At 46.8% G+C, this 26,177-nt stretch overlaps 1 protein-coding gene across 4 annotated transcripts in view; it reads right to left on the bottom strand.

Annotated features, from left to right (window-relative positions):
• Positions 1 to 26,177, bottom strand: part of LOC106562098 (myotubularin-related protein 13) — a 158,370-nt gene that overhangs the window by 2,276 nt on the left and 129,917 nt on the right. The window contains exons 22-38 of one of the 4 annotated variants that reach the window (XM_014126675.2): positions 22,730 to 22,925; positions 22,370 to 22,497; positions 20,870 to 21,045; positions 20,541 to 20,674; positions 20,146 to 20,347; positions 19,775 to 19,971; positions 13,633 to 13,773; positions 12,594 to 12,677; positions 11,082 to 11,156; positions 9,796 to 9,974; positions 8,838 to 9,014; positions 8,322 to 8,423; positions 4,362 to 4,547; positions 1,980 to 2,106; positions 1,534 to 1,664; positions 340 to 564; positions 146 to 253 (exon numbers count right to left, since the gene is read on the bottom strand). In XM_014126675.2, coding sequence (XP_013982150.2) covers positions 146 to 253; positions 340 to 564; positions 1,534 to 1,664; positions 1,980 to 2,106; positions 4,362 to 4,547; positions 8,322 to 8,423; positions 8,838 to 9,014; positions 9,796 to 9,974; positions 11,082 to 11,156; positions 12,594 to 12,677; positions 13,633 to 13,773; positions 19,775 to 19,971; positions 20,146 to 20,347; positions 20,541 to 20,674; positions 20,870 to 21,045; positions 22,370 to 22,497; positions 22,730 to 22,925 — 2,568 coding nt within the window. The remainder of the gene's footprint in view (positions 1 to 145; positions 254 to 339; positions 565 to 1,533; positions 1,665 to 1,979; positions 2,107 to 4,361; positions 4,548 to 8,321; positions 8,424 to 8,837; positions 9,015 to 9,795; positions 9,975 to 11,081; positions 11,157 to 12,593; positions 12,678 to 13,632; positions 13,774 to 19,774; positions 19,972 to 20,145; positions 20,348 to 20,540; positions 20,675 to 20,869; positions 21,046 to 22,369; positions 22,498 to 22,729; positions 22,926 to 26,177) is intronic. The other 3 variants (XM_014126677.2, XM_014126676.2, XM_014126678.2) reach the window with 3 other exon arrangements.

The raw sequence follows: 26,177 nt of genomic DNA on the forward strand, positions 1-26,177 counted from the left end.
GTGTCACAGATTGACGAGTCAAACAATGCTGTCTAGCTGAACCTTCCAGTAAACAAGACCTGAGTTCAGGCTAAGTAAGGCTTATGGGAAACAGGAGTCGGGGGAAGAGGAGAAAACATGGGAAAGTGTGTTGTGTAAGTCTTACATTTCCCTCCTGTTTGAGGTCCTCCTGGATACTGACTCTGACCCTCTCCAGAGTGGCCTGCCACCTCTCTGGTGCTTGGCTCATCTCCCCCTTCAGCCGCTCTATGTCCTGCAGCAACAGAAGGGCTCTCATCAGTATCAGCCCCACAGTCAGGCATGGATAACATCATCCCAACTCAGATTTATAGAACTCACAGCCAGGAGCTTGGTGATGGCGTCAGGCTGGGCGCGCCCCACACTGCTGTAGCAGGGCCATACGATCCTCCTTTTGCTGGTGGCGATGGTGTCCGTCTCCTCCATGCTCTCCGAACTGACAGCCAGCATCCTCCAGTCATAGGACGGGCCTGTGCACAGGGTCTCCCCCGTGAAGAAGTCCCACTTCCTCAAAGCAGGGATGCTAATAGAGGGCTTGAGCACCGGCTAAATAACATGAAACAACCAAAAATAACTTAGGATAATCTGATATGTTTACACAGATAATACATGAGACAAATATCTATTTTGGCTAGTTTGAAATCAAGTCTGTAGAGTAGAGTTCTTTCCCCAATGATGTGAACCTGTCCAATCTCTCAGTGAGCACACCACAGTAAACAGCCAGTGGGAAAGAATGCTGCCCACCGGACCTAACACTTCCCCGAACACTTAATCACGTCGGGGCCCGGGGTGCACAAACACACAGGCTGTTTTCCTCCACCTCCTACTGATTTATACGCCCCTGGAATAACGGGTACAGCCGCCGCGATCGCTGGCCAGCGGGAAGAGGATTTGCAGTTCCCATGAACACAACTAACCCATTGGGATGGACTTTGAAGTTGAAGACCAGACATATGCCAAGACAGGGTTAAACAGCAACATCAGAAAGTCCCTGTCAGGGAGTTGGAAGAGGCTAAGCGAGACGCTTCCTTTACGACCACAGATATTAAAAGATCCCAAACAACACTGATAAGAAACTGCTAACAGAGTTCAGCTGGGCTCTCCTGGGCCTGTGACTCACGGTCTTCACCAACATCAACAGTCTGCCACAGAACATTCAGCAGGACTGGGAGAGGAACACTGGAAGGTCACCACAATAAGGCATCATCTGGTGCAAGAGAGTCGCAGACAGCCATCCATCATTATGGATGTCGTCTGGGAGAAAACTGAAGTTTTAGGAGCTGGACTGGCTGCTCTGGAAAGTGTGAAGATCCCTGTATCTCTACTGAGGATGTCCAGAACAGGAGAACTTGGGTGTGCGTAAGTGTGAGTCAGTGGGTGAACTAGAGAAAAGGCCATTGTGGATCTGGCTGACAAACACAAACAGAATGAAGTACCAACACTACGTATCAGAGATGGCAGCAAACTTGCAACACACAAGACACACTAACAAAGACGGCACAGACAAGCACTCACCTCAGCCTCTGAGGGACTGTACAGGTAGTTGAAGAACAGTGGACTCCTCCGGTGCATTCTGCTGATACACTCCCAGATACAGACCCCCCTCCTGGCCTGCTTGTCTCCTGGCTTGTCCTCGAACAATGTGCCTTTTGAAGAGTGAGACAAAGATGAGGTTGTTCAACAGGCTGAGACACACTACCACTATTAGCTGACAAATCCCTGATCTAAGATAAGAGATAGGATCTAGGTAATTTAGAAGTGCTTCACTGCAACATGTCAGTATCCTGAAATACCTGACCCATTACACTATCATTACACACTATCATTTCACAGACAGAACTGTAGTTTCAACACTCTGCCTGTTGAATCCCGCAACTCTGCCAAATACTTTAAATGCACGTACAGATCTTAATGGCCTTACTGTTAAATCCTCCCTTTCCACTGTATTGTAATATACCGACCATGCTCCAGGCGTTCGTAGTCGGAGTCCAGGAGGAAGTTCTTGAAGCGGTTGGAGATGTAGTGGTACGCCAGGAACTTCAGATAGTGCTGATTAAACTCAAACTCCATGGGGCACTGGTCCTGGATCTGCAATGAGAGGAGATGGCGAGAGAGAGAGGAGATGGCGAGAGAGAGAGAGGAGATGGCGAGAGAGAGAGGAGATGGCGAGAGACAGAGGAGATGGCGAGAGAGAGAGAGGAGATGGCGAGAGAGAGAGGAGATGGCGAGAGAGAGAGAGGAGATGGCGAGAGAGAGAGGAGATGGCGAGAGAGAGAGGAGATGGCGAGAGAGAGAGGAGATGGCGAGAGAGAGAGGAGATGGCGAGAGAGAGAGGAGATGGCGAGAGAGAGAGGGAGCGATGGCGAGAGAGAGAGGGAGCGATGGCGAGAGAGAGAGAGGAGATGGCAAGAGAGAGAGGAGATGGCAAGAGAGAGAGGAGATGGCAAGAGAGAGAGGGAGATGGCAAGAGAGAGAGGGAGATGGCAAGAGAGAGAGAGGGAGATGGCAAGAGAGAGAGAGGGAGATGGCAAGAGAGAGAGAGGGAGATGGCAAGAGAGAGAGAGGGAGATGGCAAGAGAGAGAGAGGGAGATGGCAAGAGAGAGAGAGGGAGATGGCGAGAGAGAGAGGGAGATGGCGAGAGAGAGGGAGAGAGCGATGGCAAGAGAGAGGGAGAGAGCGATGGCAAGAGAGAGAGCGATGGCAAGAGAGAGAGAGAGAGCGATGGCAAGAGAGAGAGCGATGGCAAGAGAGAGAGAGAGAGCGATGGCAAGAGAGAGAGAGAGAGCGATGGCAAGAGAGAGAGAGAGAGCGATGGCAAGAGAGAGAGAGAGAGCGATGGCAAGAGAGAGAGAGAGCGATGGCAAGAGAGAGAGAGAGCGATGGCAAGAGAGAGAGAGAGCGATGGCAAGAGAGAGAGAGAGCGATGGCAAGAGAGAGAGAGAGCGATGGCAAGAGAGAGAGAGAGAGCGATGGCAAGAGAGAGAGAGAGCGATGGCAAGAGAGAGAGAGAGCGATGGCAAGAGAGAGAGAGAAGCGATGGCAAGAGAGAGAGAGCGATGGCAAGAGAGAGAGAGCGATGGCAAGAGAGAGAGCGATGGCAAAAGAGAGAGAGCGATGGCAAGAGAGAGAGAGCGATGGCAAGAGAGAGAGAGCGATGGCAAGAGAGAGAGAGCGATGGCAAGAGAGAGAGAGCGATGGCAAGAGAGAGAGAGCGATGGCAAGAGAGAGAGAGCGATGGCAAGAGAGAGAGAGCGATGGCAAGAGAGAGAGAGCGATGGCAAGAGAGAGAGAGCGATGGCAAGAGAGAGAGAGCGATGGCAAGAGAGAGAGAGCGATGGCAAGAGAGAGAGAGCGACGGCGAGAGAGAGAGCGTTGGCGAGAGAGAGAGAGAGAGAAAGGTGACACATTTTGATGGCTGGAGTATGTCCCTGTGTTATGACTACAGATGGGTCCGTTATGACTACATACGCTCCCCATTACCGGCAGAATAAAATGGAGACCAGGGAGCAAAGGCCAGTGACTGATATCATCACTCTCAGACAAAAGCTGGGCCGAGCTAGAAGGCAGCGTCCCGGTCCAGCAATGTGCAGCAGCGGCCAAGCGAGAAGACCTTGCCGCTCTTTTGTATGTTTTGGGCCACCTGGGCGTACTGGCGAAAACAACAGCTGTTTCTGAGATGAGGAACTTCTATTTTCAGAAACTCATCAAACTCCCTCTCCCCTGTTTATCGCACTTCAGCCCCAGAGAACCTCTGTCAGGCCTCCTTGGCAGACGCCCCTCCAGTTACAAAAGACAAACTCAGAAACTATGTGTTGATGTAAGTGTATGGGAGTTGGCCTGCCGGACCCTGGGGGACACAGAAAACACAACGTTCTCTAAAGTTAGCATTTGAGCATGTAAAACCCAATCCACTTCAGCTGCACCCTCCACCCCACCTCGCCTTCCGAGGAGAGAGACTTAATCCCCACAACTGCAATTTTCCCACTCGGTGCTCTTAACACTGAGGAAATGCATAGGGGATGGTGAAAAACACTAGCACGGAAAGCACAGCACTGACCGTGGGGTTCACAGACCATCTGGGCCCTGCAGCTGAAACTCCCCAGCGTACAACTCTGTCTAAATTACTTATCCGATGGGGGGATTGCAGAGTACAAAACCTCAACCGAGTCCATAGATAATGACAGCTGAGGCTCTCTCCTCCTCCTCCTCCTCCTCCTCTTCGAAGGAATGTGATGAGCTCATGGAGGAGGTATGGTGGGAGGGAGGGAAGGGGTTGAAGAGGGGTGTGGACGGGGGGTAATGAAAGGGGTGTGGGCCTCGGAGGTGGGTGTGCAAGGCTTGCCTGGTGCACGCAGTCCAGGAACTGCAGAAAGATGGGCGTGAAACCACTGCCCTGGCTGCTGGGGGTCAGGTTGGAGCGCTGGCTGAACTTGTGGCCGAAGGACAGCCACTCCTTCTCCAGCAGCACCTGGAAGCCCTCCAGGGTCCGGTAGAACGGGTCACTCAGCAGCTGGACCAGGGACACCACCTGGAGGGAGAGAGAAAGAGAGAGGGAGAAAGAGAGACAGACACAGAGAGAGACACCGAGAGAGAGAGAGAGAGAGAGAAAGAGAGACAGAGACACCGAGAGAGAGACACCGAGAGAGAGAGAGAGAGAGAGAAAGAGAGACAGAGACACCGAGAGAGAGACACCGAGAGAGAGAAAGAGAGACAGACACAGAGAGAGACACCGAGAGAGAGAGAGAGAGAGAGAAAGAGAGACAGAGACACCGAGAGAGAGAGAGAGAGAGAGAGAGAGAGAGAGAGAGAGACAGAGACACCGAGAGAGAGAGAGAGAGAGAGAGAAAGAGAGACAGACACAGAGAGAGACACCGAGAGAGAAAGAGAGACACGGGGGGAGTTAGAGGGTAGGAATGAAATAAAACTCAAAGTCCTTTAAAACTCAGAAGACTGACAAAGCTGCCAACTGTCGATGGCGTGACAAGGACCTCAGAGTTCTGTGACAGAGGGGTAGGTGACGAGGAGAGGGCTCCATTGACCCTGTTTTCCAAAGCAGTAACCTCTGTTCTCCCTGGTCTGTGGTTACACTACCTTTCCTGTCTGTGGTTTGAATCCTCTCCCTCTATATGCAGTGGGATGGTTATGGCTGGTTTCTGTAAGAGCGTGTCGTCTGACTGTACACATATGCTGCCGGCACTTGGCCTAGATCCTTCTCTGTGTCAGCTAACCGATGAACCCTGACACATGTGGAATGAATGAGGGAAACAGATTGCACTCCCTCTCCAGAGCACCACTGTACCCTCCAAAAAAACAGAGCAGGCTTTGCAGGCTTTCTGGAGTTGGTAAAAAGTCCTCTTCATCACAGCCCAGCGGTCCTCCCCAGTACAGACCTGAGCTCCTAAATGACCATAGCACCATCACTGAAGAGTAGGCTATTAGAAAGGAAAGAGGAGGGGAGAGTGAGAAACACAGGGATCTGCTTCTCCTCTGCTGGGTGTCTGTCTATGAGTTGGTCAGGAGATGAAGAGCCAAGGCATATGGAGCCCATTTCCTGGAGCAAGGCTGATCAGGCCCCACCGTGATGAGCAAGATGTTCTGGGCTTGACACGTGCCAGGCACGGGAAGCGAGGCTACACCAGTGCTTTTACACGGCAGCCATGGGCTTTACAGGCCCAGTAAACACATTGGGAGGCCACGTACGCGCACACACACACAATGCCATCCCCAATAACACACGCTCACTTAACAGGTCGGCATGGAAAATGTGAGCTCACAGTGCAAAAATGTGACAAAACGCTGAGCGAACAGGAAAAGAAAATTGATGAGGATAAAAACAAGCTTGTGTTTACTCTCCTAAAAAACAGAATCAAGCACTTTCATGATTGAAATCAGTATGTGGTGACATAGGGCCCTACAGCCTCGGCATCGTTACACCACATTTCAGGATGGTATACTAACCAGGTTGTCTGGTAGAGTAGTACCAGAACAACTTTGGAAATAAGTCGTTGAAACTAAAAGGTGTAGCTGTGCGTTAGACCTGATAATGTGATGACCTATTTCCTTATCTGTAAATGTAGACCAGGGTTGTCAAACTCATTTTGCCATGGGGGCCGCATACAGTCTTCAACGAGGTCCAGAGGGAAAATGTGTTATATTTAGTCAAAATTGGCCTCTATAACCATCGTCTAGCTTTCATTTCATTGATATACTACCGTTCAAAAGTTTGAGTTCACTTAGAAATGTCCTTGTTTTTTAAATTAAAGCACATTTTTTGTCCATTAAAATAACATCAAACTGATCAGAAATACAGTGTAGACATTGTTAATGTTGTAAATAACTATTGTAGCTGGAAACGGCAGATTTTTTTAATGGAATAATTACAAAGGCATACAGAGGCCCATTATCAGCAACCATCACTCCTGTGTTCCAATGGCACGTTGTGTTAGCTAATCCAAGTTTATCATTTTAAAAGGCTAATTGATCATTAGAAAACCATTTTGCAATTATGTTAGCACAGCTGAAAAACTGTCCTTCTTTAGACTAGTTGAGTATCTGGAGCATCAGCATTTGTGGGTTCGATTACAGGCACAATATGGCTAGAAACAAAGAACTTTCTTCTGAAACTCGTCAGTCTATTCTTGTTCTGAGAAATGAAGGCTATTCCATGTGAGAAATTGCCAAGAAACTGAAGATCTCATACAACACTGTGTACTACTCTCTTCACAGAACAGCACAAACTGACTCTAACCAGAATAGAAAGAGTGGGAGGCCCCGGTGCACAACTGAGCAAGAGGACAAGTACATTAGAGTGTCCAGTTTGAGAAACAGATGCCTCACAAGTCCGCAACTGGCAGCTTCATTAAATAGTGCCCGCAAAACACCAGTCTCAACGTCAACAGTGAAGCGGCGACTCCGTTATGCTGCAGTTGCAATGAAAAAGCCATATCTCAGACTGGCCAATAAAAAGAAAAGTTTAAGATGGGCAAAAGAACACAGACACTGGACAGAGGAACTTTGCCTAGAAGGCCAGCATCTCAGGGGTCGCCTACCACGTCTTCCCTGTAACGCACAGCGTTGCGATTGCCTGCAATGACAACAAGCTCAGTCCGATGATGCTGTGACACACCGCCCCAGACCATGACGGACCCTCCACCTCCAAATCGATCCCGCTCCAGAGTACAGGCCTCGGTGTAACGCTCATTCCTTCGACAAACGTGAATCCGACCATCACCCCATGTGATACAAAACCGCGACTCGTCAGTGGAGAGCACTTTTTGCCAGTCCGGTCTGGTCCAGCGACGGTGGGTTTGTGCCCATAGGCGACATTGTTGCCGGTGATGTCTGGTGAGGACCAGCCTTACAACAGGCCTACAAGCCCTCAGTCCAGCCTCTCTCAGCCTATTGTGGACAGTCTGAGCACTGATGGAGGGATTGTGTGTTCCTGGTGTAACTCGGGCAGTTGTTGTTGCCATCCTGTACCTGTCCCGCAGGTGTGATGTTCGGATGTACCGATCCTGTGCAGGTGTTACACGTGGTCTGCCACTGCGAGGACGATCAGCTGTCCGTCCTGTCTCCCTGTAGCGCTGTCTTAGGCATCTCACAGTACGGACATTGCAATTTATTGCCCTGGCCACATCTGCAGTCCTCATGCCTCCTTGCAGCATGCTTAAGGCACATTCACGCAGATGAGCAGGGACCCTGGGCATCTTTCTTTTGGTGTTTTTCAGGGTCAGTAGAAAGGCCTCTTTTGTGTCCTAAGTTTTCATAACTGTGACCTTAATTGCCTACTGTCTGTAAGATGTTAGTGTCTTAACAACCGTTCCACAGGTGCATGTTCATGCATTGTTTATGGTTCATTGAACAAGCATGGGAAACAGTGTTTACACCCTTTACAATGAAGATCTGTGAAGTTATTTGAATTTTTAAAAATGATCTTTGAAAGACAGGGTCCTGAAAAAGGGATGTTTCTTTTTTTGCTGAGTTATATATACACACACACTTTTTTAAATTGATTTTTTTACTCAAACCACCCGTGGGGCTGGATTGGACCTCGGCCCGTATGTTGGACACCCCTGGTGTAGACGTTTCACTTGTCAGTTAAAGCCAAGATGTCTCTCTTTTCCTTTTCTTCCCCCTCTGTCCTACCCTCCCAGTCTCTCTCTCTCTCTCTCTCTCTCTCTCTCTCCTTCTCTCCTACCCTCCTACACCCAGTCCCTCTCTCTCTCCTACATCCCCAGTCACCCTCTTCCACTACTCCTGCTGGGGGAGAGACAGTGTGTGTGTGTGTGCGCGTGAGGCTCACCTGTGTGGTGATGTCCCAGCCATCCTCCAGACTCAGCAGGACGGACGAGCCACTGTCCAGCAGCTCCACCAGAATCAGGGCCAACTGCAGGAGCTTGTGAAGCTGCAAGGAACACACACACACACACAAAATAATACCCTGTCAGTTCATACCGTTAAGCTGTTCCTGTGAAGACGGTGTGGAGCCTGAGCAGGGCTTCTCCCAGATAATATTGTTTTGTAGTTTATGACACATTTAATGCAGGGCCATAGACTGCGAGGGTCACTATGATAACAATTTGGTGGTTGTCCCATGTCTGTTTGTATCGTTACCATTTCCCTTGGGAAATAAGCTTATTGGATGAGGAGAGAATATAGGATGAGGTCAGAGTCACACAGGAAGAACATGGAGAGCACGCCGCTGGCTCGTTCTCACAGATCTCTCACTGAGGGTCAGTGAGATGTTGTGGAAACCGTAGCAGGGTGTGTATGCATGTGTATTGGCGAGTGTGTGTTTGTGTATTTGATGGGAACTCACTTGAAGGATCCACTCAGAGTCCTCCAGGGCTTTGAAGAAGGAGTCCTGTGTGTCTGAAGGCGTAGCGCTCGGAGCGCAGGCCCTCAGCAGCTTCTTAAAGGCACCTTTGATCTGGCGCGTGTCAGCAAAGTCCACAGGCACCAGTTCACAGTTCAGAGTAGGGTCCATTTTGAAGCCCTGACAAAAGAGGAGAAATGTCATTGAAAATGAACAGTCCCTGAGACTATCACAGGTAGACGCAGACATTAAAATAACACTCTGAAAGACTGATTAAAAGACACGTAAAACTGACTGAGAAAAATAAAACTAATTTAAAGCAGAAGACAAAGATAGGGAATATATTAAATACTTGGGACGTACTGTATGAGGTAAAAACAGGGCTTCTGTTATGAAATGAAGTAGAAGTTTAATTTAAGAGGAGACTGTCTCTGTCAATGTGGCCACTGGCCAATCACAGCCACACGCACAGCTGGCGACTCCACCTCGCTCACATTTATTTATAACCTCTTTTAGCCAAGGAAAAGAATATCAATTTCATATTCAACACACACAGACACATTGCTCCACTCAAACAAGTGACTGAAAACGAGCAGAACGTACCAACAACAGTTCAAATGTAATATTATCAGAGATGTGGGACTGTATTAATAATAAATCATAATTTTGATTAATTGCAATCAAGAGTCCCCTTATCAGCTTGGAAATGTAGTCTGCTGGAACCAAACAGTGGTTACACATTCTAGACTGGAGTATTCTGATTCCCCTTCACAGGATCCTGGAAAAATGGACCAGCCCTCCCATAGACAAATACTCCATAACTCTGTGGCACAGTCTAGCCACACCCCTACTGAGAATTTTAACTGAAGGCCCCAATACCAACAAAGCTTTATGTTGAAAACACACACACACTCTACGGACTCATCATCCCCTAAAAGTCTGGACCCAGCTCTCGTCTTACCCTGAGGTGGGACTTCTCTCCAAAAATGTAGAGGGCAGCCTGCTGTTTGAGGAGCTGGGCATGCAGGCTCTCGCTGCCTGCGGGGGGCGCCAAATCCTTCCCTGCCAGCCTGGCACCAATATCGGCTGCAGACGGGTGCTGGCTGAAGCGGCTGCTGGAACGCAGGCTGGCCCAGACACCTGCAACAACACAGAGAGAGAGGTACAGTTAGAGTTGGCACCACAGGCCTGTAGAGGACTGGAACGCAAAGGCGCTAACTAGCCTGGTTCAATACTCATGTGCTCCTCTGTCGTTATGTTTGACATGACAATGTATGACCACAAAGAGGGGTTGGTTAAGCACAAACAGCCGAGACCACCATACGGGGAAACAGATAACGGAATGATAATGACAGAATGGCACATAGCGACATAAAGACTACAGCATATTGACACATTGAAGAATAGAATTTGTACTCTTAAATCTACGGGCAGAGATCTATTCATTCACTAACCAAGGGGAAGAAACTGAAGGATGCTCATTTCTCTTTGACAAACCACTACCACCAAGATGCCTAAAATACAGAGCTGTATATGGTAGAACCTTTTTGTGATAAACCATACTTCCTCTGCTTTGCTTATTCTGTTGCTAAGGCCCCGTCTGAGTCAGGCTGTAGATAAGGAAAAGGACAACACATTTAGTGTTTAAGCAGCTTTGGCATGGAGTACATTCGTCCAATTAAACTGCCGGATATCAATTACAAAAATTTAGAGTGAGCTCTCAACCAATCAAACCATCAACCAATAGACAGGTAACTTACATTTTAAATCCTATCTCGGCTTGAGACGGCTAGACACACATTGCATACAATGCAGAGGTTAAGTCACAGAGGCCTCCTCCCCGAGCTGCCTGTCATGACTGAGCTGAGCCCACAGTACCTCCCTTTGGGCCAAGACTGCTGACTGACCACATCCACAACTGCTGAGACATCACATTCAGTGACAAGTGGACCACATTTACCCTGAAGTGGACCACAGTCAGATTATTTTCCAGCAGAAAAGAACCACAGCCTTGCCCAAGCGCGCCAAAAGAGGAAGCAACGGGTGATACTAGGAATCTCTACAGAGATACTCCTTATTACTCAAAAGAGAGATGAGCACACCGGACGCAGGATACGTTTGTAACTGTTAGAGGCATGAGCGTGGGTTACATTGAATCAATGACCAGGACATAAGATGATGATGTTAATGAAGAGGGTTGGAAAAAGAGAGGGGGAGAGATCTGAAGAGTAGACATATCCACTATACCTTGATTTTGGATTCTCCCCTTAGTGGCAGGTTTTTGGTTTGAGTGAGTGAATAGCTTATCCCTGTACCCAAGCACTGGCAGGTAATGGATGCGGGGTGAGGGGGGGCACAGAAAGATCACAACATCAGATGGACATAACATACCAGCACACACTCAATCCCCCAACCGTAGGGGAAACATAGTGCCGTACGCAGTCATAAGGTTACATCAAGTAACTCTGTGTTGTTGTTTGTGTCGCACTGCTTTGCTTTATCTTGGCCAGGTCACAGTTGTAAATGAGAACTTGTTCTCAACTAGCCTACCTGGTTAAATAAAGGTGAAATAAAACATTTTAAAAAATGGGGAGCTAGGCTCCAGACTTAAAGAGACCAACAGGGATGGACGGTGGAAAGATTCATTTGCAATTCAGTCTTGAGATTAACAGAATGGAGGTAACATGCATGACATAGTAGATAGACCATTGAGTTAAACACTTTATAAACTAAACACGTTGAAAATAAACAAGGACTTCTGCAGCATAGCACACACAAACTGTTGCGCTAACCAAGAGCTCCCTCCCAGAGAGCCGTCTTTATTTCCTCCTTCCTTACTGCTGATGCGCTCTTAAAAGTGGCAGCGCACGGTGAATGCTCCGTGCAGGGTTTTGCCACGATGTTGCTTAAAAACAATGAATATCCCACAGAAGCCGCATGTTACTGGAAATATTCAAAGATTATTTAGAAGGCAAATCAAAATCCACTTAATGCTGCTGGATATGACCTTGAAAGTCACCTTTGGTTGTAGCAATCTTGTGCTTGAATATTACAGGAACTGTGGCAACTAACCTAACAATACACTTATACACTTCAACTTCCAGAGAAGACTTCTCTGAAACCATGATGCAGACAGCTGCATGCCAATAACAGACATCTTATAATTTCCAGAAAATCTAGGACATCTTCACTGGACACACCAGACTACTAGGTCACATTGATTTGGTAAGATACAATTAGGCCATGTTCAATAAGAGTTAAGAGATCAACAGATGAATGAGCATGAATGAATAAACAGATCAACCTCCTTGTTAACATTACACTAACGATGGACGTCGGAGACCACAGCATGTGCTATATTTGAAATGGAAACTGCTCAGTGTATTGAACTGGGCCATGCACAGTCATTTGCCTAACGCGTCATTCCACTCCATACCATTACTGTAAACTGTCAGAAAACTCCAGTGAAATCCACGTGCATTATGTGCGCCTCCTATAGGATCTTTACCATGTTGAAGTTGAAATGTGTCAAACTGTTCATATGAAGTTGTGACCTACTAGCATAGTGCACTAGCGGGGCACATCTGCTGCCCTAATGTTCATGTAACACACGGACCGTCACCATGTGTATTAATGGCAAATACAGATGACAAATAAAGCTGAGTCAGAGACCAAAAGGAGGCCAGTATATCTCCAGGACTGCGGTTGCAGTGTGATATACTGGACTTTGAGGAACTGACTCGTGTGTACAGCACTCACCTCCTCTGGCAAAGCTGCTGGAGAAGGGCATGTCCAAATGGACGGGAGCCATCTTTGGTATTCTAGATGTCCTCCTTTCACTGCCTGAAGAGGACACACAGGCATGAAACGGGGAGAACAGCATTCAGCTGTAACCAGGACAAACGCAGTAACACAGACCCAGAGAGGACAGGGAATGAAAACCATGCCTGGATGACTAACCATCTATATTTGTCAGACACAGCATCTGAGAACATAACTACCCCACAGTGTGTCTCAGATACTTCACAAAATGGACACAGACCTGGGAGATTAGGCCAGATTTAACGCAAGGAGAAATTATTTAAGAGTTAAATGAGGCGAGCGAACAGAGAGTTGCATTACCTACATTTAGGTGGAAAAATACTGATTGCTGTATTTGAAATTAGGCCTAAGCCTTGGGCTCACACTCGACAATCGTGTCCCGTTGCTTAAGTTCCAATCAGCGGATCTGAACATAATCAGAAAGTCTGAAGCTATCAAGCCTTGGGAATCCTATTTCCGCCGTTAAGACTATTTGATCCCTGCTTATGTAGATCTTAAAGCTGGGAGATGGAGATGGATGCCATTGACATTGATTCAGGGTGTGTTTTGATCCAGTTCCCAGAGACTAAAGATCTATTGTGGTTACATGGGAAACAGAATCCGCTGACTTTGCGTAGGGTATGTGCTGGTCACACAGCTCTCTGGACTGCCACTTGGCGGTGGGGTGAAGTATGGGGAGATGGATGGAGGGTGACCCCTGGGTGTCCTTTTCCTCTTACATAACCACAACATTGTGCCGCAGTTCCTTCCAAACACAACGGACACAACATAAATAACAGGCAGCGGCCCAGAGGAAACCTCACTAAGACATTCAGCAGAATAAAACTGAAGGAACGAGGACAAACACACGAAAACAATAGTGACAGGGTGGGAAAAATACCACCAGTCTAGAGCAGGACAGAATCCAGAGCGGAGCCCAGAGCGGAACAGAGCCCAGAGCGGAACAGAGCCCAGAGCGGAACAGAGCAGGGGATACCTGGTGAGAGGCCGATGAGAGAGCGGTTGGACAGAGTGTTACTGCCGTTCAGTTTGAAGTAGACGGGGATGGAGTTGAGGATGGCCTGTAGATACTTCTCCTGCTCCAGACTACTGGACAACTCTGAAGAGTTGGCAGGGGCTAGAGGGAGAGGACACCAGTCATTAGACATATTCATCATCAATGGTCAAAATTGTATAACATGACTGTGTAATGCAAGTCCTTTAAATTCCGTACGGTGTACGCCTTACGAGAATGGTATCAAAAGGTTTCTACAGGTGTGTGTAAGTAATGTACAGTACCAGTCAAAAGTTTGGACACACCTACTCATTCAAGGGTTTTTCTACACTGTAGAATAATAGTTCTAATTCTAATCCAAGATGGCGTAGTCAGACGTTTTTTGTCTTGTCGTGTCCCGTGTATATATCTTTTTATATATTTTTTCTACGCATATATTTTTTAGATTTTTCTTAACGTCAACATACTCTCCTGCAATCCGCCTCACCCAATGTAGTATGGATCTGCTATTTTCTTTACTCCGGCTAGCCGAAGAAGTCCATCACTCCTTGGGCTACAATACCTATTTTGCCAATTGGCCTGGACGCCTTTTACTGCCGACATGGAGCCCCGCTGACCCATCACGACTGGACTACTGACGTAATTCGCCCGAGGGGTTTTTTCAACTGGCTCCTCTGTCGCGACGTCCCCTGAATGCCCATCTGCTAGCCGCGGCCCGCTAGCTGTCTAGAGCATATCGGACTGTTAGCTGAAGAGGCTCATCGGACAAATTCTTTGGCCACTATACCTATTTTGCCAATTGGCCTGGACCCTTTTACCACACGGAGCCTTGCTGATCCATTACGACTAGTCTGCCAACGTAACAGCACAAGGGGGCTACAACAGACTTCTTCCGTCGCGACGTCCCTCTAAGGCCCTTCTGCTAGCTTGCTATCCCCGGCCCGCTATCTGTCTCCGGGCCCGCTGAGCAACTCACTGGACCCCTGTGATCACTCGGCTACGCATGCCTCTCCCTAATGTCAATATGCCTTGTCCATTGCTATTTTGGTTAGTAATTATTGCCTTATTTCACTGTAGAGCCTCTAGCCCAGCTCAATATGCCTTAGTTAACCCTTTAGTTACACCTCCCACACATGCGGTGACCTCACCTGGTTTAAATGATGTTTCTAGAGACAATATCTCTCTCATTGTCACTCAATGCATAGATTTATCTCCACTGTATTCACATCCTACCATACCTTTGTCTGTACATTATGCCTTGAATCTATTCTACCGTGCCCAGAAATCTGCTCCTTTTACTCTCTGTTCCGAATGTACTAGACAACCAGTTCTTATAGCCTTTAGCCATACCCTTATCCTACTCCTCCTCTGTTCCTCTGGTGATGTAGAGGTTAATCCAGGCCCTGCAGTGCCTAAGTCCACTCCCATTCCCCAGGCGCACTCATTTTTTGACTTCTGTAACCGTAAAAGCCTTGGTTTCATGCATGTTAACATTAGAAGCTTCCTCCCTAAGTTTGTTTTATTCACTGCTTTAGCACACTCTGCCAACCCGGATGTCCTAGCCGTGTCTGAATACTGGCTTAGGAAGACCACCAAAAAGCCTGAAATTTCCATCCCTAACTATAACATTTTCCGACAAGATAGACCTGCCAAAGGGGGCGGAGTTGCAATCTACTGCAGAGATAGCCTGCAGAGTTCTGTCTTACTATCCAGGTCTGTGCCCAAACAACTTGAGCTTTTACTTTTAAAAATCCACCTTTCCTGAAACAAGTCTCTCACCGTTGCCGCTGCAATAGACCACAATCTGCCCCCAGCTGTGCCCTGGACAGCATAAGTGAATTGATTGCCCCATCTATCTTCAGAGCTCATGCTGTTAGGTGACCTAAACTGGGACATGCTTAACACCCCGGCCATCCTACAATCTAAGCTTGATGCCCTCAATCTCACACAAATTATCAATGAACCTACCAGGTACAACCCCAAAACCGTAAACATGGGCACCCTCATAGATATCATCCTAACCAACCTGCCCTCCAAATACACCTCTGCTGGCTTCAACCAGGATCTCAGCGATCACTGCCTGCGTCCGTAATGGGTCTGCGGTCAAACGACCACCCCTCATCTCTGTCGAACGCTCCCAGAAGACTTCAGCACGCAGGCCTTTCTAATCGACCTGGCCCGGGTATCCTGGAAGGATATTGACCTCATTCCGTCAGTAGAGGATGCCTGGATATTCTTTAAATGTGCTTTCCTCACCATCTTAAATAAGCATGCCCCATTCAAAAAAATGTAGAACCAGGAACAGATATAGCCCTTGGTTCACTCCAGACCTGATTGCCCTTGACCAGCACAAAAACATCCTATGGCGTACAGCATTAGCATCAAATAGCCCCCGCGATATGCAACTTCTCGGGGAAGTTAGGAACCAATATACACAGGCAGTTAGGCTAGCTTTTCAAACAGAAATTTGCATCCTGTAGCACAAACTCAAAAAAGGTCTGGGACACTGTAAAGTCCATGGGGAATAAGAGCACCTCCTCCCAGCTGCCCACTGCACTGAGGCTAGGAAACACTCTCACCACCGATAAATCTGCGATAATTGAGAATTTCAATAAGCATTTTTCTACGGCTGGCCATGCCTTCCACCTGGCTACCCCTACCCCGGTCAACAGCCCTGCACCCCCCACAGCAACTTGCCCAAGCCTCCCCCATTTCTCCTTCACCAAAATCCAGATAGCTGATGTTCTGAAAGAGCTGCAAAATCTGGACCCCTACAAATCAGCCGGGCTAGACAATCTGGACCCTCTCTTTCTAAAATGAGCCGCAGAAATTGTTGCAACCCCTATTACTAGCCTGTTCAACCTCTCTTTCGTATCGTCTGAGATCCCCAAAGATTGGAAAGCTGCCACGGTCATCCCCCTCTTCAAAGGGGGAGACAATCGAGATACAAACTGCTACAGAACTATATCTATCCTACCCTGCCTTTCTAAGGTCTTCGAAAGCCAAGTTAACAAACAGATCACCGACCATTTCGAATCCCACCGTACCTTCTCCGCTATGCAATCTCGTTTCCGAGCTGGTCAAGGGTGCTCCTCAGCCACGTTCAAGGTCCTAAGCGACATCATAACCGCCATCAATAAGAGACAATACTGTGCAGCTGTATTCATCGACCTGGCCAAGGCTTTCGACTATCAATCACCACATTCTTATCGGCAGACTCAACAGCCTTGGTTTTTCAAATGACTGCCTCGCCTGGTTCACCAACTACTTCTCAGACAGAGTTCAGTGTGTCAAATCGGAGGGCCTGTTGTCTGGACCTATGGCAGTCTCTATGGGGGTGCCACAGGGTTCAATCCTCGGGCCGACTCTTTTCTCTGTATACATCAGTGATGTCGCTCTTGCTGCTGGTGATTCTCTGATCCACCTCTACGCAGACAACACCATTCTGTATACTTCTGGCACTTCTTAGGACACTGTGTTAACCAACCTCCAGACAAGCTTCAATGCCATACAACTCTCCTTCCGTGGCCTACAACTGCTCTTATATGCACATAAAACTAAATGCATGCTCTTCAACCGACCTCTGCCCACACCTGCCCGCCCGTCCAGCATCACTACTCTGGACGGTTCTGACTTAGAATATGTGGACAACTACAAATACCTAGGTGTCTGGTTAGACTGTAAACTCTCCTTCCAGACTCACATTAAGCATCTCCAATCCAAAATTAAATCTAGAATTGGCTTCCTACTTCGCAACAAAGCATCCTTCACTCATGCTGCAAAACATACCCTCGTCAAACTGACTATCCTACCGATCCTTGACTTCAGCGATGTCATTTACAAAATAGCCTCCAACACTCTACTCAGCAAATTGGATGCAGTCTATCACAGTGCCATCCATTCTGTCACCAAAGCCCCATATACTACCCACCACTGCGACCTGTATGCTCTCGTTGGCTGGCCCTCGCTTCATATTCGTCGCCAAACCCACTGGCTCCAGGTCATCTATAAGTCTTTGCTAGGTAAAGTCCCGCCTTATCTCAGCTCACTGGTCACCATAGCAGCACCCACCCGTAGCACGCACTCCAGCAGGTATATTTCACTGGTCACCCCCAAAGCCATTTCCTCCTTTGGCTGCCTTTCCTTCCAGTTCTCTGCTGCCAATGACTGTAACAGATTTCAAAAATCACTGAAGCTGGAGACTCGCATCTCCCTCACTAGCTTTAAGCACCAGCTGTCAGAGCAACTCACAGATCACTGCACCTGTACATAACCCATCTATAAATAGCCCATCCAACTACCTCATCCCCATACTGTTATTTATTTTGCTCCTTTGCACCCCAGTATCTCTACTTGCACAGTCATCTTCTGCACATCTATCACTCCAGTGTTTAATTGCTATATTGTAATTATTTTGCCACTATGGCCTATTTATTGCCTTACCTCCCTTATCCTACCTAATTTGCACACACTGTATATAGACTTTTTCTATTGCATTATTGTTTATTCCATGTGTAACTCTGTGTTGTTGTTTGTGCCGCACTGCTTTGCTTTATCTTGGCCAGGTCGCAGTTGTAAATGAGAACTTGTTCTCAACTAGCCTACCTGGTTAATAAAGGTGAAACCAAATAAAATTGTGAAAACATAAAGACTATGAAATAACACATGGAATCCTGTAGTAACCAAAAAAAGTGTTAAACATCAAAATATAGTTTATATTTGAGATTCTTCAAAGTAGCAACCCTTTGCCTTGATGACAGCTTTACACACTCTAGGCATTCTCTCAACCAGCTTGATGAGGAATGCTTTTCCAACAGTCTTGAAGGAGAGCCCACATATGCTGAGCACTTGTTGGCTGCTTTTCCTTCACTCTGCGACCCAACTCATCCCAAACCATCTTAACTGGGTTGAGGTCGGGTGATTGAGGAGGCCATGTCATCTGATGCAGCACTACATCACTCTACTTCTTGGTCCAATAGCCCTTACACAGCCTGGAGGTGTGTTGGGTCATTGTCCTGTTGAAAAACAAATGATCGTCACACTAAGCGCAAACCAGATGGGATGGCGTATCGCTGCAGAATGCTGTGGTAGCCATGCTGGTTAAATGTGCCATGAATTCTGAATAAATCACACACAGTGTTACCAGCAATGCATCCCCACATCTCCTCATTCATGCTTCACGGTGGGAACCACACATGTGGAGATCATCCGGTCACCTACTCTGCGTCTCACAAAGACACTGCGATTGAAATCTCAAACAGACTCATCAGACCAAAAGACAGATTTCCACCGGTCTAATGTCCATTGCTCGTGTTTTTTGGCCCAAGCAAGTCTTCTCTTCTTCTTCTTGTCCTTTAGTAGTGGTTTCTTTGCAGCAATTTTACCTGATTCACACATTCTCCTCTGAACAGTTGATGTTGAGATGTGTCTGTTACTTGAACTCTGTCAAGCATTTATTTGGGCTGCAATCTGAGGTGCAGTTAACTCTAATGAACTTATCCTCTGCAGCAGAGGTAACTCTGGGTCTTCCTTTTCCTGTGGCGGTCCTCATGAGAGCCAGTTTCATCATAGCACTTGATGGTTTTTGTGACTGCACTTGAAGAAACTTTCAAAGTTGTTTTAATGTTCTGCATTGACTGACCTCCATGTCTTAAAGTAATGATGGACTGTCGTTTCTCTTTGCTTATTTGATCTGTTCCTGCCATAATATGGACTTGATCTTTTACCAAATAGGGCCATCTTCTGTATACCACCCCTACCTTGTCACAACACAACTGATTGGCTCAAACACAATAAGAAGGAAAGAAATTCCACAAATTAATGTTTAACAAAAATCACCTGTTAATTGAAATGAATTCCAGGTGACTACCTCATGAAGCTGGTTGAGAGAATGCCAAGTGTGCAAAGCTGTCAAAGGGAAAGGGTGGCTACTTTGAAGAATCTCAAATATATTTTGATTTGTTTAACACTTTTTTGTTAACTACATGATTCTATATGTGTTATTTAACATTATTGATGTCTTCACTAATATTCTACAATGTAGAAAATAGTAAAAATAAAGAAAAACCCTGAAATGAGTGTGTGTCCAAAATTTTGACTGGTAATGTATGTGTGTGTGCTGTACCTGTTGAAGATTGGTTCTGGGACTTAAAGAGTCCCACCACACTCTTGCCGTGGAAGCCTCCAGATCGCAGCAGCACAGCTTTGGTGCGGGGGTGTTTCCAACACACCACTGGCAGGCGGTTGTGTCTGTAACAACGGGCCACCTTCTGCAGGCTGCTGTCCTGCACCGACTGGGGAACCACAAGGAGCCCTGGGTAACTGTGGGTTACACACACCATCAGCCCATTCAGCATGGAGACCACTACTGGGACACCTATGATGGCAGTTTGATCTGATACAACCAATATGTGAACATTGAATACACCTCTGAGCAATACACATTGCTCAGAGCGCCAACGTCTTGTCTGACATGACAAAGTGCGTTGTGTGTACCTGCGACAGAGGGAGTAGAGTCTGTTGACTGCAGTGACTCTGAACTGCTCTCCTGTCTTAGAGCGGGAGGAGCTGGCTGTGACGGTGCCCAGGCCCAGCCGCTGGTAGTCACGGAAACACGCCCGCTCCACCAGCTGCTCCATGGTGGACTTCTCTGACGCCCTCAACGTGCTGCTGGGGGGTGGCTCACCCTCATCTGACACTGGAACACACACACACACACACACACACACACACACACACACACACACACACACACACACACACACACACACACACACACACACACACACACACACACACACACACACACACACACACGTCAGGAAACTCTAGCTTGTCAAAACTCCCCTCCTCTTCATCCTTGTAGGAGTTTAACATCAGTCTGCTCCTACCTGAGATGTCATCATCCTCGTGCCAGGTCATCCGACTCGCTCTGTCGTTCTTCTTCAGCGTGGTCTGACTCTGACGGCCCATGGTGATCATCCCAGCTCTCTTGGCTCCTTTCACAATGGTCTTGGACAGCGTCCTGTGAGGAGACCGTAACATCATTTATCATGTCTGATTCCAGCGTCAGATAAGGAAGATTTCTCAACACTTTCAGGCAGTGTCTGTTGTGGGAGGTATTACAGGAACCTTTCAAACACATCATGGGACTTGCCATCCAAAACAACTTTAACTGGAGTGCGTCACTGTGTGCTACTCAGACAGAGGTGGGACTGACCTGAAACCCGTGTTCCTCTCCTTCTGTTTGGGAAGGATGAGTTGGGGAGCGGTCTGGCCTGCTGCGAAGGCGAATGTGCTGAAGATGGACTGAGGGTAGCGGATCCTCTGGACGTGTTTCCTGAAGATCTCCACCATCTCTGAGCTCACCTCCTCGTCAAACGCCACCTTGATCAACTGGAGGGGACACAGGAAACATCAGGGAACCGGTGAGCTCATTGCCTCCAGATTAAACAGATGGCTTTCCATGGAATGGCTGGAAAATAATAATGCATTCATAAATCAAAATGTCTCTGCAGATATGCACATCTGTGAAGCCCCAAAAATGCGGCATATTTCTATTCGCATGTTGTTGCTTTTTTCTTGCAGGGAGGCAAGTACTAATAACTGCAAATCGGAAACAGAATGTACAGAATGTTCACATATTTCACACAGACTGTCTTTCCAGAGTGAGGTCCGCTTCTCATTGACCGCCCTGACCCAGTAGTCCCTTCTCTCCCCATCCATCCCTCACCCACCAGTTCCTGCCTGAGGAGAGGAGACCTAGCCCCCCCTGCTCTCCTGTGGATCCCCAGCAGCCTGCAGCTCTCAATAAAGGCCTGATAATGCACCCCAGACTTAGACACAGCCTTCTGGCCAGGCTTAGTAACACACACACACACACACACACACACACACACACACACACACACACACACACACACACACACACACACACACACACACACACACACACACACAGCCAGGCCAAGTGACCCCCTCGCCACATAAAGGCCTGTTTTATTGTCCGTGTTACTAAAAAGATAGGAATGAACCATAACAATTTTACAGCACTACATGAATTGTGAAAGACCAAAAACATGTGCACGGTTGCCTTTTTTTCCTTCAACTCAAACTCAACATAGGTTACTCATATAACGTCCAAGAAATGTAGTGATATCAGGCTGTATGTAGGGCAGAGTCTGTAGCATATGCATTCCTTTAATCTCTCCAAATGTCACAACTGATCAGTAATTCTGGCTTCTCTGTGAATCTGTTGTACATGTTCTGCAATCTTACACATGGTTTGGGGCAAGAGGAGGGAACACTCACATACTTGGACAAACTATGTTCAAATCTAAGAAATAGGACTTTGTGTACTTAATGAGAGACAAGGGAACAGTAAACATGTCGTCGCCCATGAATGATGCAGCGCCACGTGTGACCAACACATTTCAGTTAATTACTACAGCTCCCGCCTTGGGCCGATCAGTATAATTTTGTAAATGGTGGATCTCTATGGCAAGATGGATCATTCACCCAAGTTACGTCAAAATCGGCCCAGTGCTGTCTGAGATATCGCGTGCGACTAATGTACGAATGAACGGAGACAGATCCACGAACGGAGACAGATTCCTCCACTATGAAATCAATAATGGAAAAGCCCATAGCATCATAATCACCTCTTTAATAATGTATCTTCATCATCATCCACATCAACAGGAGTAGGTGTGTGTGTTACCTGGAAGGATGCCGAGCGGAGCTGCAGTCCCTCCTGCATGTTCTGCTGCAGTTGGTTCTGGACGCTGATCTTCTTCTCTTTGGTCAAGGTGGACACTGGGAAGCTCCTGATCACTGCCTGCTCCCCCACTACACACACACACACACACACACACACACACACACACACACACACACACACACACACACACACACACACACACACCCATGCTAATGTACCTAATCCACACAACATAGTCCAAAACAGGCTTCATCTCAAATGATACCCTATATACATTGGGAATTCCAAAGTGCACTATCAACTTCTTATGGGTAACCTCAAGAAGGACAGATATAATTAGATGCTAGCTAGATGATTTACCTAGTGGGTCGTGTGGGGAGCCCTTGAAGATGATGCGGTAGGAGGTGAGGAAGAGGGCTCCCTCTGCTGGCAGGATGTGCGGTCCCCCGAGCATCCCTCCCGTAGCCTCCTCTCTGCCGTCAGGGTCCAGGACCACTCTAAGACCCTCCGATACAAACTCTTCACCAGGGAGCAGCGCTGGGCGCAGGATCTTAGGCTGGGTGGGGTAGAGGATGCACATGTCAAACACACAACATCAGAACATAGTGTATGTACTGATACCTGCACACACACACACCATGTACTTATTAAGCATGTCAACTAGGGCTGACCCCCATTTAGTTGACTGGTTGATTGTCTGGTCGATAGGCTGTTGGTCGAACAAGATTTCTTTAGTCGAGCAGTCGCTATTTTCTTTTCTTCATGGTGCACAAGACACCTGTCTGATTCGCGCCCATCTCAGTGGACTAATTCATTGCGGAGGATACGGGATGGCATCGTCTATCACTCTAAGATATTTGATACTGAAATTGTATATGATCATATTACTGCAACAATAATAAATAAATTGAATATTATTTTATAACAAATTTGCATTCTCCTGAATTTGATACGGTCGCTGTCCGCGGTTCTGAAATAATCTTCAGTGCAGCGTAGAATTGACGCCTTTCCCTATGTTGCTATGTGCATTATAGCAAAGTTAACCAGCATATTGGGATTGAAAACAATGTGGCAGAGCAAGCAGCAGCAGAGATGAGGAAACAGCCCTTGCCTTAGCCTCCTACCTAATTTAGCCTAAGAAAATTGAGGAGAGGAAACCCCAACTTAATTAGGTCTATAATCAATAACCTAACTTAAATGTGCCTCTTTCTAAATCATCCATATATATCTACAGAAATAAGACAGATCCTGCTTCTGTTGGCTGTTTGAGTGATTATTTAATAGCCTAATGATTCCCTGAGCACCAAGCCTCATGCAACAGCAAAATGTCAGATAAAGTAATTTCACAGAGTCGGCTGTTTTAATCTTTGCTATGCTGTAATTTAAGCTTTACATTTTTGGGGGTGTTTGTACAGACTGGTATTACTTATAATGTATTTAGTGTTGTTTACACTGTTCCAAACAGGCAGAACAATTATATTGTAATCTAACAGAACTTGTTTGTCACACATAATATGCACCCAGCTCTCGCTCCTTTTCCTTGATCTCCTTACTGTTAGTATTACAATTATTATTATAATCATCATTATAATAATAAGTCATGTCGTTATCATTAGTGGTCTTGGTATAGTAGCCTTGTATAACCACCATCGCGCTGTAGGCAAAAGAGCACGTCCTGTCTAGTCTTAATACCGTAACTTACTTAGGCCTATATTTCAATATACAGTAATACAGCTACTGTATCAATCAATCATTCGTTCATGCCATCATAGCATACGACACATTCATGCTTTGAAATGCAATCAAGCATTTTTGTTTTAAAACTAAATAACAAAGGAAGCTTTCAATAATTAGCCCAAACAACAAACCACAATTCATGAATGCATGCAACTGTTTTTAGTCTGCTGTAATAAAGGCTTTATACAGACTGTCTGGTCCACTTATTTAGTGTTGTTTACACTGTTCCAAATGGTCAGAAAAAATTATACTGTAATCGAACAGCAACTGTTTGGCACACATAATACTCACGCAACGCTTGCTCAACTAAGTCAAATGTCTTCCACAGATCTGACTTCCCCTTTCCCTCCCGAGCAGCCAGTAAACATTCGCCCGTTTCGAGTTGATTTTTTCACGTCCTGTGATTATGATAGGTTATAGGTCAGGACCTATTGGTCACGTGCATACAATGCATACATTTTTTCATGTAAAGAGAGCAAGGGTTGAGGGAATGTTTTTCCAAAACAAATGAGGTATTTCGGTAACAGAACCTTCCAGTCAGAAACAAGTAAGAAACAAAATGGCTGTAATTATGTTGCAGCTTTAGCACAGAAAGCGGTGATAAACACTTGCTGTGGTGCCTGTTCGCTGCAGCAGGGAGGAGAGAGAGACAAGGTGGACCAGTCACCCAGGCACTCATTGTCATTTAATTTTAACACAGCGTGGCTATCGGGCTCCCTTCTTGAGTCATTTGTGTGTCGTATTTCATCAAATAGTTAGAATAGAACATCAGACAAACTCAGTACTTACACAGTGCCTTCAGAAAGTATTCAGATCCCTGGACTTTTTCCACATAACAGCCTTATTCTAAAATGGATTAAATAAAACATTTTCCTCAGCAATCTACACACAATACTCCATAATGACAAAGTGAAAACAGGTTTTTAGAATTTCTTGCAAACGTGTTAAAAATAAATAGAAAAACCTTTTTACATAAGTATTCAGAGCCTTGCATTGAGACTCGAAATTGAGCTCAGGTGCATAATTTTTCCATTGATCATCCTTGAGATGTTTCTACAACCTGTGGGAAATTCACTTGATTGGACATGATTTGGAAAGGCGTGCACCTGTTTATATAAAGTCCCACAGTTGACAGTGCATGTCAGAGCAAAAACCAAGCCATGAGGTTGAAGTAATTGTCCGTAGAGCTCCGAGACAGGATTGTGTCGAGGCACAGATCTGGGGAAGGGTACCAAAACATTTCTGCAGAATTGAAGGTCCCCAAGAACACAGTGGCCTCCATCATTAAATGGAAGAGGTTTGGAACCACCAAGACTCTTCCTAGAGCTGACCGCCCGGCCAAACTGAGCAATCGGGGGAGAAGGGCCTTGGTCAGGGAGGTGACCAAAAACCCGATGATCACTCTGACAGAGCTCTGAAGTTCCTCTGTGGAGATGCGAGAATATTTCAGAAAGACAACCATCTCTGCAGCACTCCACCATTCAGGCTTATATGGTAGAGTGGCCAGACTGAAGCCACTCCTCAGTAAAAGGCACATGATAGTCCACTTGGAGTTTGCCAAAAGGCACCTAATGACTCCCAGACCATGAGAAACAAGATTCTCTGGTCTGATGAAACTAAGATTGAACTCTTTGGCCTAAATGCCAAGCGTCACGTCTGGAGGAAACCTGGCACCATCCCGACGGTGAATCATGGTGGTGGCAGCATCATGCAGTGGGGATGTTTTTCAGCGGCTTTTACTGGGAGACTAGACAGGATCGAAGCAAAGATGAACAGAGAGATGAGTACAGAGAGATCCTTGATGAAAACCTGCTCCAGATCGCTCAGGACCTCCGACTGGGGCGAAGGTTCCCCTTCCAACAGGAAACAGAAACCCTAAGCACACAGCCAAGACAACATAGAAGTGGCTTCGGTACAAGTCTCTGAATGTCCTTGAGTGGCCCAGACTTGAACCCGATCTAACATCTCTGGAGACCTGAAAATAGCTATGCAGCAACGCTCCCCATCCAACCTGACAGAGCTTGAGAGGATCTGCAGAGAATGGGACAAACTCCCCAAATACAGGTGTACC

The sequence above is a fragment of the Salmo salar genome, chromosome ssa11, assembly GCF_905237065.1.
Source record: "Salmo salar chromosome ssa11, Ssal_v3.1, whole genome shotgun sequence".
In the NCBI taxonomy this organism is placed as follows: Eukaryota; Metazoa; Chordata; class Actinopteri; order Salmoniformes; family Salmonidae; genus Salmo; species Salmo salar.